We start from the raw sequence: 14,163 nt of genomic DNA, 5'->3' as shown, positions 1-14,163 counted from the left end.
ACCATCCCTTCCTTATTCTTTTTCACAAAGCCAGGGGGTTGTGACACGTATACCTCCTCTTGTAATGGACCGTTCAGAAATGCAGACTTTACATCCAGATGCATCAAAGACCAACCTCTGTTCGCAACTAACGCAATCACCAGTCTGATTGTTTCATGTCTAGCTACAGGAGCAAACACCTCAAAGTAATCTAGTCCAGGTTTCTGAAGAAAACCTCTAGCCACTAGCCTTGCTTTGTGTTTACCAACTGATCCATCTGGCTTCAGCTTTACTTTGAAAACCCATCTGACGCTGATGGCTTTCTTCTTCTTTGGAAGTTCTGTCAGCTTCCAAGTTTTGTTTCTTTCTATAGCCTCAAGTTCTTCTTTCATGGCATTCAGCCAGACCTTCTTCTTGAGCGCTTCTTCTATACTCACTGGTTCAGAATCTACTAACATGGCGCACTGAATGACCTCTCCTTCTGAGTCAACTTCTGTGTCTTGCAACATGTCAAAATCTGCAAACCTTCTTGGTATAGTTCTGACTCTTTGTGGTCACTGAGCTACTTCAGAGTCAGCTACTCCAGAGTCACCACCTCCATGATCATCTCTAGAAGCTTGTCCTCCAGACCCTATGTCTTTAGAGTTTTCCCTTCCAGAATCATGACTACCACCAGACTCTGGATCATCATCAGAATCTGGATCAAAATCAGATTCTCCATCTGACTCATCTTCAGAAGATGCTTCATCTTCTGACTCGTCTTCAGAAGATTCTTCATCTTCTGACTCTATCTTTTCTTCAAAAGTTATCTCTACATCAGAAGTTGGTTGAGACTCTCTCCAATCCCAAACTTCTGATTCCTTCATAATGACGTCTCTGCTGACTTCAACTTTGTTAGTTTCTGGACAATAGAGCTTGTATGCACCTGTACTGTGGTACCCCACCAATAACATCACTTTGCTTCTATCATCCAGCTTCTTCCTTCTAGCTTCTGGAACGTGTTTGTAACACACAGAACCAAAAACCTTCAGATGACTAACACTCTGTTTCTCCTTAGTCCACTTTTCTAAAGGAACAATTTCCTTCAGCCTCTTCGTTGGACACCTATTAAGCACATATGCTGCAGTAGCAACAGCTTCTCCCCATAGATTATGAGGAAGCTTCTTCTCTTTAAGCATACTTCTCGTCATATCAAGCAAAGTACGGTTTCTACGTTCAGCAAGACCATTGTGTTGAGGAGTATAGGGAGCAGTAACTTCATGCTCAATCCCATTATCATCACAGAACTTTTGGAATTCTGTAGAGTTATACTCACCTCCACCATCCGTTCTGAGAATCTTTATCTTCTGACCACTCTGCTTCTCAGCCTTCACCTTGAACTTCTGGAATTCTGTAAACACCCCATTCTTAAACTTAATGAGAGTTACCCACGTCATTCTTGTGAACTCATCCACAAAAGACACAAAATACCTATTTCCTCCAAGTGAAGGTTCTGGAAATGGTCCACACACATCAGAGTGCACTACTCCCAGAGCATGCTTTGCTCTTGGAGTAACTTCTGATACAAATGGCAATCTGGGTTGTTTGCCTTTCATGCATACCTCACATGACTTCTCAGGCTTTACAATCTTAGGAGTGCCACGTACGAGCTTCTTAGAACTTAGATGCCCCAGACTTCTATAGTTCAAGTGCCCCAACATCTTGTGCCACAGCTTACTATCACCTTCTGAGCCTTCAGCACTCAGACACTCTGTTTCAGCTGTTTCTACATTCACCTTGAATGTTCTGTTGATTCCCTGTTCAGATTGCATAATCAACTTCTGATTGGAATCATACAACTTCAAGAGGTTGTTCTTCATAACAACTGAGAAACCTTTCTCAATGAGCTGACCCACACTCATCAGATTGCTTCTGATTCCAGGAACATACCAAACGTCTTTGATCAGAACAGTCTTTCCATTCTTCACTTTGACTTTGACATTTCCCATACCTTCTGCATACAGGTACTTATCATCAGCACATCTGATCTTTGTCCTCCTTTCAGAGTCAAAGTCTATCAGCCATTGTTTGTTTCCAGTCAAGTGATTTGAACACCCAGTGTCCATATACCACCACTCTGACGAACATCTTCCGTCAGATTCTGAAGCCATCAATAGCACAGGTTCATCATATGATCCTCCTCTGGCTATATTTGCTTCTTCTGATCTCCTTCCTTTGTTTGCCAAACAGTCTCTAGCAAAATGGCCAAACTGTTTGCAACAGTAACATTGAACTTTCTTCTTGTCCTTTCCCTTCTGATATCTCTTCTCATCAGAAGTTGAGGCTTCCTTCTGGAATCTATCACCACGTCTATGCTTCTGGTCCTTCTTGACAAAAGAAGCCTTCATAGATTGCTCAACTTCTCTCTCAGAAGTTCTCTCAGTCAGACGCAACTCTTGTGCTTCTAAACTGCTTTGCAACTCTTCTATTCTCATGGTTTCCAGATCTTTAGAATGTTTAATAGATACAACAATATAATCAAATTGAGGAGTAAGTGACCTCAATATCTTCTCTATGATTACTTGTTCAGAAAGAGTTTCTCCACAAGCCTTCATCTCATTAGTGATCACAATCACTCTAGAGATATACTCAGAGACTTTCTCATTGTTCTTCATGTTGAGATTCTTATATTGCCTTCTCAGGGATTGAAGCTTCACCTTCTTCACTGATACATCACCACCGTAACACCTGACCAGTATATCCCACGCCTCCTTTGACGTCATAGAATCAGCAATCTTCTCAAACAGATTCACATCCACACACTGATGGATGAAGAACAACGCCTTTTGGTCTCTCTTCTTCGTCTCTCTCTGCGCTTCTCTTTGTTCTTCCGTTGCATCCGCTGCAATCGGAATATATCCTCCAGTGACAAGATCTAGAACATCTTGAGCACCAAATAATACACGCATTTGAATCATCCATCTATTCCAGTTTCTACCATCAAGAACTGGAAGTTTGGTATTCAAGTTGCTTCCACTCATCTTTAAACTTGTGCAGACAAAAAACAGATTTCACTCACACTCACACAGTGTTTCCCAACCCACAAACAACCAAGAAAAATGTGATTCAACACAACTTTGTTTCCGAGAAGCAAAATCAATCACACCGTCACACAAACTCACGTTCACTCGTGTTTCCCTGTGTTTGGAACCGGAGCTCTAGATACCAATTGTTGGTGCACAATGAATAAAGATGGTGACAAAGAGAATAATAGAATAACGACGCAAAAGAGATGAGAGAATAAATGTTGTATTCTGCTATTAATGATAGCTATTACAAGGCTATTTATAAGAAAAGAAAATCTTGCCACATAAGCCCTAAAACAGTAAACTTAGTGAACAAGTCTAAGGTACAAACAGTACAGTACTACAAAAATACTAAAGTATCCTTACTACTAAACAGCTAAGCTAATGGGACCCAGATAACATCTTCTGGTCAATACTATCTTCTGAGTAACCATCAGAAGATCAGTCCATCTTCTGAATATTAAATTACTCTTCAATAATACTATTAACTTTCTAACATGAAGCAATTGACTTCACCGATTTTTCATTCAGATTTAGTCACATACCTTCCAACCAATCTCTCTCTCTCTCTCTCTCCCTCCCTCCCTCCCTTGTCAAAATCTTAAAGAATAAATTAATCTTTCAGTCTCCATATACCATAATCACATACCTATTCTTCAATCTGGTAAACACAAAAATCTTCACATAAACAAAATTTAGAATTCCTAATGTACCTTTCAACTACTACTCACACTCAACTTAGAGTTGAGTACCCATAATAATGAATTTTTGGATAAAGATTGAAGATGAATGATTATCTGAAGAATATCACACAACTCCTAAACACAACTCACGAAATCAACACTCTTTGAAGATTTTCTTTGAGCTTAACTTAAGAGAAAAAAGTGTTTATCAAAGAAACAACACTCTTGGTTTTTCAAGGATTGTAAAAATTATGGATATTTTAAAAATTGAATCCTATCCCAAATCAAATGTAGAAAGTAATATATTGTCAAATTCATCAGAGCATCTCTAAATCAAATGTAGAAACTATTTTCTTGTGTGGTTTTGGGAGATGCATCTCCAAAATTTCTCCGAAGTGATCAATAAAAGGCTTTTTGCTGGGAATGTATGTGGTATACATTGATTCGTTCTAGAGAAGTATCTTCTGAATAAATTTTTAACAACATTGGGGTGATACTCAATTTGACTGTGTTTGAGAAAGACATATAATGCGTTTAGAGATTGATCTCTAGAATCTAAGAGACATTTTCAAATTTTTTAATGGAATTTTTCTAACTCAGGTTAACAATTCTCTTAAAAAATTTTGGTCCCATCCCAAGTTCTTTTAAAAACATATTAATATTACTACGCAATGAAACCATGCGCTTATCAGTCACCCCAAAATCAAGCCATAAATTTTATCTCTCCTAACCCAATTCCACACAAAGTTTTCTTCTAAAATTAAAAGTTCTAAATTATATAATGTAACAAAAATCTTGAATCCCCTTTTTTTTTTTATAAATATCTGAACTTAGAACTTTTTTCTTAGTTTTCAAAAATCTTTAAAACACCCTCGTTAAGATTGCAACGAAATCAGGGTTTAAAAATAAATTTTAAATCAACAAACCTAAAAGATTTTCTTAATACTCCATATTGTATTAAAAAGTTTTAATGAAATTTTTTTCATAATCTCTTTTATTTTTATGAAGCAGATACAATCCAAATGTCATGTCAAGCATCAGAGAGACATCATTTCCCTACCTCTCAGAAGTTGTCCAGCAGTTTCATTCTTTTTCAATATCATTCATGTTTGCAAACACCAATGTTTTGTTTAGCCAAGATAGTGCCCAAGACAATATTTATGAAGTTGCATTCTCAAAGCCTCGTTGGCTTTCAATTTGTGGATAAGAAATCGAAGTTGTTGAGAATATTATTATAGCACCGTAAGGCTAACATACCTAGAATGGTCCAGTCTCTGATTTAGAAGATGGTATGTTTTGGTTAGGAATCAAATTCACATTCAATTCATTCTCTACCATATCTTCGAAATCGCTGTTTTTAATAGCTTGTTCTCCTAACGGTGGCATCTTTATTCTTGTGCAACCCAAATCAGAGAAGAAAAAGAAAAAGCTTTAACCCGGGCAGGATTAAGGTTTGCTTAAAATAAACTTCCACTAGTTGGCCTATTCTTAGATTCTGAAAGTGTTTCTGTCAAACTTTCAGGTTAGAATTCCACTAGAATACAAATAATATTTTTATAGTGTTATATAATTTTGTGAAAATTTTTTTTTATAAAGAAATTTTTTATAAAAGTTTCAAATAAAAATTTTGTTTGAATAGTTATTCTTAAAATGTGATTTTAGGTATCTCTTCTATTTATGAAAAAAAAATTTGAATATCAAAATTTCAAAAAATGACTTAATTTTGAAGCTATTTCAAATAGATTTTTATAAAAATCATTTTTGAAATACAACTTTTTGAAAAATTGCAATTTTGACAAAATTTTGGTCTTCAATAATGTGTGTTTATGTTATAGGATGTCAAAATAAGTGTTTCATTTTAGAAAAAACTAATATAAAAAAACTTGTAATATTTTGATAAACAGTTTTGGAAAATCTATTTTCAAAAATACAAAGAAAAAATCTATTTTTTGTAAAGCTGAAACAAACAGCCCCATAAACATGCGATTGATTCTCTAGAATTAGTAGGTCATAAAATTGGATACCAAGATTTAAAATAAATCTCTCTTATAAATTAGTTTTTAAAAGGTTTTGCTGTGTACAAAGATATTAACTATAAAATTATATAAGGTTAAATATATGTGCAATTCTCCTAGATATCTCAACATTTATTTTTAGTTCCTCAAAATATTTCTTTAAAAGTATGATTCCTCTAATATTTTCCAATTTTGATATTAAAATATAAATTCCCCTTCATTTGAAATACTTGGGCCCAGCAACAATGTTGCTGCCTGTGCCAAGCACTATGTGGGAGATGGTGGCACAAACAAGGGTATCAATGAGAACAATACTTTGATAAGCTTCAAAGGATTGCTTGAAATTCACATGCTGGCGTATTTTGATTCTGTTATCAAAGGTGTTTCAATAGTTATGATCTCTTACAGTAGCTGGAATGGGAAAAAGATGCACGCTAACCGGGATCTTGTCACTGGTTTCCTCAAGAACAAACTGCGGTTCAGGGTAGTAAAATTTATGGATAACATTTTCTAATGTGAACAAAATGGACTTATCTTTAAGAAAAATATCATGTAATTTTTCTTGCATCTTCCAGGGTTTTGTCATATCAGATTTTCAGGGTATTGACCGAATTACATCTCCTCCTCATGCTAACTATTCATACTCTGTTCAAGCAGGTGTTAGTGCTGGAATTGATATGGTAAAATTTTTTTTTTCACATCAAGAATTGTTTCTATAATCTAAGAGTTTAATATTTGGAAATTACTTTCTATTTAAAATCCACATTGTTTGCAGATTATGGTTCCCTTTAACTTTCCTGAGTTCATTGATGACCTGACCTATCAAGTAAAGAACAATATTATCCCAGTGAGCAGGATTAATGATGCTGTCGCAAGAATCTTAAGAGTGAAATTTACCACGGGCCTTTTTGAAAATCCACTTGCTGATCTAAGCCTCGCAAACCAATTGGGTAGCAAGGTACATTTTCTTATGAATATCATTTGAACATGTGTTGAATTTCTTTCAAATGAAAAGAGTTTGTTTTATTTATCGCATAATCGTTTCTTAAACAAGAACATAGGGAGTTAGCTAGAGAAGCTGTTCAGAAATCCCTAGTATTGTTAAAGAATGGTAAATCTGCTCAAAAACCAGTACTTCCTCTTCCCAAAAAATCTTCAAAAATATTAATTGCAGGAAGTCATGCTGACAATTTGGGATATCAATGTGGTGGATGGACAATTACTTGGAATGGGCTTAGTGGTAATGATCTTACTTCGGGTAAGACCGAACATTTCATTTCAGTCTCTATCGTAGCTTCCTTTGTACTACAACCATCCTTGATGCAATAAAACAAACAGTTGATCCTGCAACCAAAGTTGTCTACAATGAAAATCCTGATTCTAATTTTATCAAGTCAAACAAATTTTCCTATGCTATAGTCATTGTGGGAGAGCCACCTTATGCCGAAACATTTGGTGACAGTTTAAATCTAACCATAGCTGAGCCAGGTCCAAGAACCATCACCAATGTATGTGGCTACATTCAGTGTGTAGTTGTTCTTGTCACTGGACGCCCGGTTGTGATTCAGCCATATCTATCAAAAATTGATGTACTTGTAGCTGCATGGCTTCCAGGCACCGAAGGCCAAGGTGTTGCCGACGTTCTGTATGGTGACTTTGCATTCACTGGGAAGCTGGCAAGGACGTGGTTCAAGACAGTTGACCAGCTACCAATGAATGTTGGTGATAAACATTATGATCCTCTATTTCCATTTGGATTTGGGTTGACGACTAACCTTACAAAGTATTAGATTATGTTTATCTTCCTAAAGCAATTATGAGATTCAACAGTAGAAAAGAAAAGTGTTGTACACTGGTACCTAGACAGTTTCAGTAGTATATACATGTAACATACAAGTTGCAACATTGTACAATGCATAATAGTATCATGAACAAAAACTCAATAATTATTACTTAATACCAACAAAAACAGGACACAAGAACTGAATACAACTAATTAGGATGGGAAGAGTTCCTAATAGCTTATCGAGAAAGATAAGTTAATCACAAACATACAGCTTTATGGTACCGAATACCAACCCACTACATCATGAGACACTTCTGAATGAAAGCTTTGATGCGGTCTTATCTTTGGTTGAAAACAAGAGAAATAGCCGTTTTGACTCTTCTGCATATGCTTCCACAAAAGATCTGAACAATGTATTGTTTCAGCACAATGTTATTGCAATTTATCTGGTATACTTTTCTGGAATATATCACAAGTATTTCAAAGAGTTAACTTATTTATTTCAAGAATTTTTAAACTCTATGCCCTTTTATGATGCTTTTAAGTATAAATAATCAAAATCGAATAATTGGATTTGTGGTTCCAAGATAAGATTAAGGCAAAAATACAACTAACAGCTTTATAGGAAAAGATAAATTTATCACAACAAGAGAAACGAAAAACCAATACATACTTATGAATGAAAGTTTTGATGCTGCCTTATCTTTACTTTAGAAATAGACGTTTTGATTCTTCTAGTATGTGCTTCAACAAAAGACCTGTTCAATGCATTATTTCAACACATTGTTATTGGAATTTATCTGGGATAATTTTCTACAATATATCACAAGTATTCTCAAAGAATCAACTTATTTTTTTGAAAGATTAAATTATCTATATGAAAATGAAATTTAAATCATAATGGTTGGAAAGTAATATTAAGTCAAAAAAACATATAAATATGGAATATATATCTAGGAAGTGGTGGAAGATTTATACCGATAGAACATGAACACGAAGATCTATCATTCGACTCCATATTTTCTGTTGGAGGAATAATTAGTTGTTGTTGGTCATTTTCGTTTTCAGCTCCAATTTCTTGGTGGTGTGACTCGTTAATATCAAATTTCGAATGTCCATGACAATCATCAAAAACTTTAATATCATCAGATAGTTGAGCATTGGATTGTATTTTAACAATTTCAGCTCCACTAGTTCTACATTTCAAGTCATACACAGGGATTACCCCACAACCCTTGATGCACTCTGTTTTTGCACCTCTTGTTTTAAATTCTTCATATTGTTCATAATAGAATTTGAATGAAAGGTCGTACTGATAACCTCCACTTTCACTCCCAATCTTCACCCAGTCAGAATTATAACACCCTATGCAGCTTAACAATACATGATCTGAAATTATTGCACCACAAACACCATATGAATTCCGGAAATGGTCAATTACTCGGGTGTGTTGATAAATAGTACAATGAAACCCACCAAGAATATTAAGAGCAGCCCGTGGTTCAGAGAGAATGATACAAATGATGAAACCACACAAACCATATTTTGGAATAGGAGGAATAACTATGGAATCCTTTGTTGACTGAAAATAAAACTCACTAGGAACTTCACCACCTGGAAAGGAAAATAAATCCATACGATAAATTGGTACATTCCCCCCGCTGATCCATGAACTGGGTCTGTTGTGTAACATGTTCTCAGGTGAGCGGAGTCTGTGATACATATTTTCAAGTGTTAATCGTTGAATGGAGTTAGTGTCCAAATGAATGCAATTCCAGGCTGTCAACCTTTGCAAGCTAACTGGAGGTTTTGGTAGGGACTTAAGTTTCCTGCATTCATTTAATTCAAGAATTTCCAACATTGAATTGTTTTGGATGTTGTTAGGGAGTGTTTCTAAGTTGCAGCACTTGCTCAAATATAGTTCTCTTAAAGACGGTGTGCCATCAAGGATGAGCCAAAGACTAGATGTATTGATTTGTGTAAATCCTGTAAGGTGCAGTCCTGTAAGTTTCTTATTGCACAACATCAATGAAGAAAATCCATGTGCAACAGTGCCCCATAAAGACAGCTCCATTATTTCCTCCGACGTCACCGAAAATTCGGCGAGAGAAGAAGAATCAGAGAGCTCAAGTATTTGGAGAGATTTTAAATGAATGTTATTTTTCAGGCTCTCAATCTTTTTGCATCCATTTAATTGTAGTTTTGTAAGCTTGGGGATATTGAAAATGGAAGGATGGAGCTGACAGAGACTCACACAATAAGAAAAGGACACTTCTTGAAGATTTGGGGCCCTTGATAAATCTGGAATCTCAATCAGGTTTTCGGAGTATCGAAGATCAAGAATCATTAAATTGTCAAGCCTCTATATGAGAAAAAAAAACAACATTACATTGTTGAAAATCATTAAAATAAATTCTTGATCGCACATATGTCTTAACTAAAAAGGATTAGAAACTTAATTAAAAATATTTAACAGACCTAACAATAACACATTAATTATATTGAACCTGAATTCCATCCCAAAGCTTTTTAAGCTTGCTATTCTGCATTTTAAGCTTTACAAGCCATTCTGCACAAAAGGTTGATGGCAAAGACTCAAGTGGGAATGAATCCCAACAAAGATGCCTCAATTTATCAGACAACCACTCAAGACCTTCAAGGAGATGCAGTTTACTGTTATGATCTATAGTTATCTCAAGATGTCTTAAGTTGGTCATGCTTTTAAAGCAATCAGAGCTCAAGTACAAATCCCCAAGTTGATAAATATTAAATTCTATAACTTCAACAACTTCAGTTCCCTAAAAAAAAATTTTAGAGTAATGATTAGTAAGGACTGACTTACATATTAATCTTATTTATATTTAATCCATTTTCATATACAAGTAAATGAATCTCTCACTTACCTTCTTATACTTCAATACATCATACACATCCTTTTGATCCCACAATCGACTTCTTCTTCCGGGGTCTTTGACAGATTCTGTCATAACAATCACTTTTCCAATTTCTTCTAACAAACCATGCATTGTAATAAAGCCTTCGTCATCAAAATATATGAGCGCTTTATCTAGAAGGACTTCTAATCCACTCTCTGCATAAAACTTGCAAGCATTCCATACTGCTATTAAGTAATCTTTTTGAGTAAGAGAGTAATAATAATCTAGTGTTTCGGGGATGCATGCAATGTCTAGAAATATGGCTTGTTGAGTACGATCTAAGTCATCATAACTCAATTTTAACACATCATGGATTTTTCTATTGGGAATCTTTTTGAGTTTCTCCAATTCACTTTCCCACCCTTTTTTACTTTTTTTTGGACGAAAATTTGCACCTAAAACTTTCAAAGCTAAGGGATTGCCTCTGCAATAAAGAATTGCCTTATTTGATAGATTATCATATCCATCCTTAGGACATTTTTCTCCAAAAGCATTCTGACAAAATAGTTGAAGAGATTCATCTGCATTCATTTCCTCAAACTCATATATTTCACACTCGTCTAATTGGCTACATATCTGGATATCTCTAGTTGTGATAATGACTCTACTCCCCTCTCCCAAGTATTTATTGACCATGTTAACATTTTCTGCTTGTTCTAAGGTTGCCACGTCATCCAACACAATGAGACTTCTTTCATGTGCAAGTTTGTTTTTGAAAATCGGGGTTTCTACATAAGGTGCATTGAGAGGAAGCTCCAACAATGTAGAAAAAAGTTTATTACGGACATAGGTGAGTCCATGTTTGGTTGATTCTTCCCTTATATTTTCAATGAAGCAAGTACGTTCAAATTGAGAGCACAGTCTACCATATAAATGTTTGGCTAGAGTGGTCTTTCCCATGCCTCCCATTCCCCACAATACAAGAGTTCTAACTTCATTTGACCCAATTTTCAGTAAAGATTCCATCTTTTCATACTTATCCTCAATGCCAACAAGTTCCTTATTAACTTCAAATGGCTGTCTACGATTCAATCTTTTTAAAACATCTTCCACAATGTCCTTAATAAAATTTGATTCCATCCTAGACCAATATGAATGAGAGTGGTTAGAAAATCAACATTTTTATGATTGTAATTATTATTATTAAAATCTATCCTCTAACATGCTTGACCAAGAAATAAAATGGAAAAATAGATTTAGAATAAATTAGGTGGAAAGTTAATTTTATTTACCCGTAATTTTGAGAGTTCCATCCAGATAAGTTGGCTGCTTCGTTGAGTGCATCTTTCCATTTCTGCAACTTATCTTTGTTGTGTCTCAAATCTCGCTCAAATCTCGCTCATGTTTTTCAAAAGCTTGCTGATAAATCCCAGTTTGATTCCTCACATCAGATGGTTCTATATCATAGAAAACAGGTATGACAATCTGTCTTCGATCTCTCTTGCATTCTAGAATCTTAACGAGTTCATTCAAACACCATTTTGAAGATGCATAGTCTTTTGAAAAAATGACTATAGATGCATCTGACCCCTCAATGGCTTTGTTGAGTGTTGATGAGATCTCATCTCCTTTTTCAAGCTCAAAGTCAATAAATGTCATAACTTTTTTGTGAAGAGCTTCATAAAGATGGCTTGTGAAGGTTTTACGAGTATCCTCACCACGGAAGCTAACAAAAACATCAAATTTGTTCGAGGATGCTACCATAGAAGAAGATGAAGAAGAAGAAGCAGCAGCTATGTATTGTTGCATAGCCATTACAAATAAGTACTCTGCAGTAATCACAAAATTATAGAAGTACTTATATATAGCAGATCATAGTTAAAAGATAAAACAGCAAGTGGTAAGTTCGAGGAAGTTTCGTTGGGCTTCATGATTATTTATTTCAACACACTACGTTGTCCCAAAGAAAAAGTAATGAACTGCTTTTTAACGTATGCTTGTCTTCTCTTATCCTTTCATACACCATTTCTCAATCATGTGATATATGGTTATATCCTAATAGTGTCGTGTAAATTGAATTTTTGGTATATGACATGATTTTGAAAGCCTTATCTTCTCTTTCTCTAATAATATATAAACATAAAATAGTTGGACTGAGTCTCTTATCCTTTCATACACCATTTCTCAACCATGTGATATATATTGTCGTTTCCTAATAGTGTGATGTAAATTGAATTTGCCATAATAAAATTGGTTTTAAATGTTAATGTTATCAACATGGTTTTGTTACTAAGAGAAACAAAGAGAAACTATGTTAAAAAGTGCTAACAACTCTTTTTTTTTATTGGAAAGTGCTAACAACTCTAAAACTAACTTTTTCATTCATTTTTATTGATGGTCTATTATATTCACAAGGCATCTATTTATAACATTGCAATTCATTAATTAACCACTATCTAGATCCTTCTAAATAGTAATGACTCATCACTATTAATTTTAATTGGCTTATGGAACTTTGGCCTAAATTATTCATTACAGTTAATGACGTACACTTTAAGTGACTAAATTGATTAATTTATTATAAAAAAATATAATATTAATGAATTAACTTCTTACAAAGGTTTAATTGATGACACCTGGTCATAACAATAATTTATCATTCTTTTTTTAGCTCATTTTCGTTTAGTTATTATGTTTTTATATAGGTTTTAGATTCTTTTATAAAATACGTGGACTAGTGTAATGGATCCTATATGTGAAGAGAATCACTTCTAAAATCATGATAACCAGATAAAACAATAATGAATTTTTTGAGAAAGAAACTATAAAAATTATTGCAGTTTGAACTTTGAAGTAAGACCTATGGAAAAGATAAAAAAAAGAAAAAGAAAGATGGTAAGTTATCACTCACTGCCTCACGCATGAGACACATGAAGCATACCAACGAGGCAGATTATTTAATCAGAAGAGGTAATTTGGAATTGCTAATGTAATAGCCATAAAAAAAAATTGCTAATGTAATAACCGGATTAATTTTAACATGCTTAATATTTAATTTCAATGGATTAAAATTTAAGTTTGTATGATTAAAAATGTAATTGCAATTTGGGGTGTTCGCGGTGCGGTTTGGTTCGGTTTTGAGCATAAAAGTCATCCTAACCGCGAGATAAAAATGCATGCGGTTCGGTTTGGTTCGGTTTTGAGCATAAAAGTCATCCTAACCGCGAGATAAAAATGCATGCGGTTCGGTTTGGTTCGGTTAATTTTTAAAAAGTCATCCAAACCAAACCAAACCAAACCAATGCGGTTAGGATCGGTTCGGTGGGCTGCGGTTTACACCATAAAATAAAAATATACTGAAATAAAAAAAAAAAGAAAAATAATCCATTCTTCCATACATATATTACATATTACAGTACCATAAAAAAGAAGTTTTTCATACTAATTACACCAAAATAATTCATTCTTCCATACATGTATTTTACACCAAAATTACTATCATATAAGTGTATCATGTATTTTACAGTACCATACCATGTATTTTACATATACTACATACTAAATTACTAATATAACTCCAGTTTTTCATACTACATACTATATACAATTTTTCATACTAATAAACTACATACTACATATACAAGTATCAGATAACTTCAGTTCTAAATATTAATACAACATTACAACTTCAGGACTAAATATTATCAGAAATCAGAGAATGAAGTTGAAATGTTGAATGGAAAGAAAGAATGAAAATGA

At 34.3% G+C, this 14,163-nt stretch overlaps 2 protein-coding genes and 1 pseudogene across 2 annotated transcripts; 2 read left to right on the top strand and 1 right to left on the bottom strand.

The window, feature by feature from the left end:
* Positions 1 to 5,650: 5,650 nt before the first annotated feature.
* On the top strand, positions 5,651 to 6,770 carry LOC131628921 (uncharacterized). Its single transcript, XM_058899727.1, has 3 exons — positions 5,651 to 6,226; positions 6,318 to 6,422; positions 6,518 to 6,770. The coding sequence occupies exons 1-3, from the start codon at positions 6,092 to 6,094 to the stop codon at positions 6,725 to 6,727; spliced, it is 450 nt and encodes a 149-aa protein (XP_058755710.1). The 5' UTR covers positions 5,651 to 6,091; the 3' UTR covers positions 6,728 to 6,770.
* LOC131628900 (uncharacterized) lies at positions 6,730 to 7,532 on the top strand. Its single transcript, XM_058899707.1, has 2 exons — positions 6,730 to 6,733; positions 7,006 to 7,532. Exons 1-2 carry the CDS (start codon positions 6,730 to 6,732, stop codon positions 7,530 to 7,532), a joined length of 531 nt encoding a protein of 176 aa, XP_058755690.1.
* A 138-nt stretch (positions 7,533 to 7,670) lies between these two features.
* On the bottom strand, positions 7,671 to 12,301 carry LOC131628917 (disease resistance protein RPV1-like; annotated as a pseudogene).
* Between the last annotated feature and the right edge of the window lie 1,862 nt (positions 12,302 to 14,163).

Source organism: Vicia villosa, unplaced genomic scaffold, assembly GCF_029867415.1.
Source record: "Vicia villosa cultivar HV-30 ecotype Madison, WI unplaced genomic scaffold, Vvil1.0 ctg.000493F_1_1, whole genome shotgun sequence".
Classification (NCBI taxonomy): Eukaryota; Viridiplantae; Streptophyta; class Magnoliopsida; order Fabales; family Fabaceae; genus Vicia; species Vicia villosa.
The sequence above is the reverse complement of the archived record's forward strand: the minus strand, read 5'-3'. Positions and strand labels throughout refer to the sequence as shown.

Excerpts from the sequence above, each read along its gene's own strand:
- LOC131628921 (XM_058899727.1), top strand. The coding sequence starts at position 6,092 with ATGCTGGCGTATTTTGATTCTGTTATCAAAGGTGTTTCAATAGTTATG. Across the intron at positions 6,227-6,317 it reads AGAACAAACTGCGGTTCAGG|GGTTTTGTCATATCAGATTT; the intron begins GTAGTAAAATTT and ends TGCATCTTCCAG. Across the intron at positions 6,423-6,517 it reads TTAGTGCTGGAATTGATATG|ATTATGGTTCCCTTTAACTT; the intron begins GTAAAATTTTTT and ends CATTGTTTGCAG.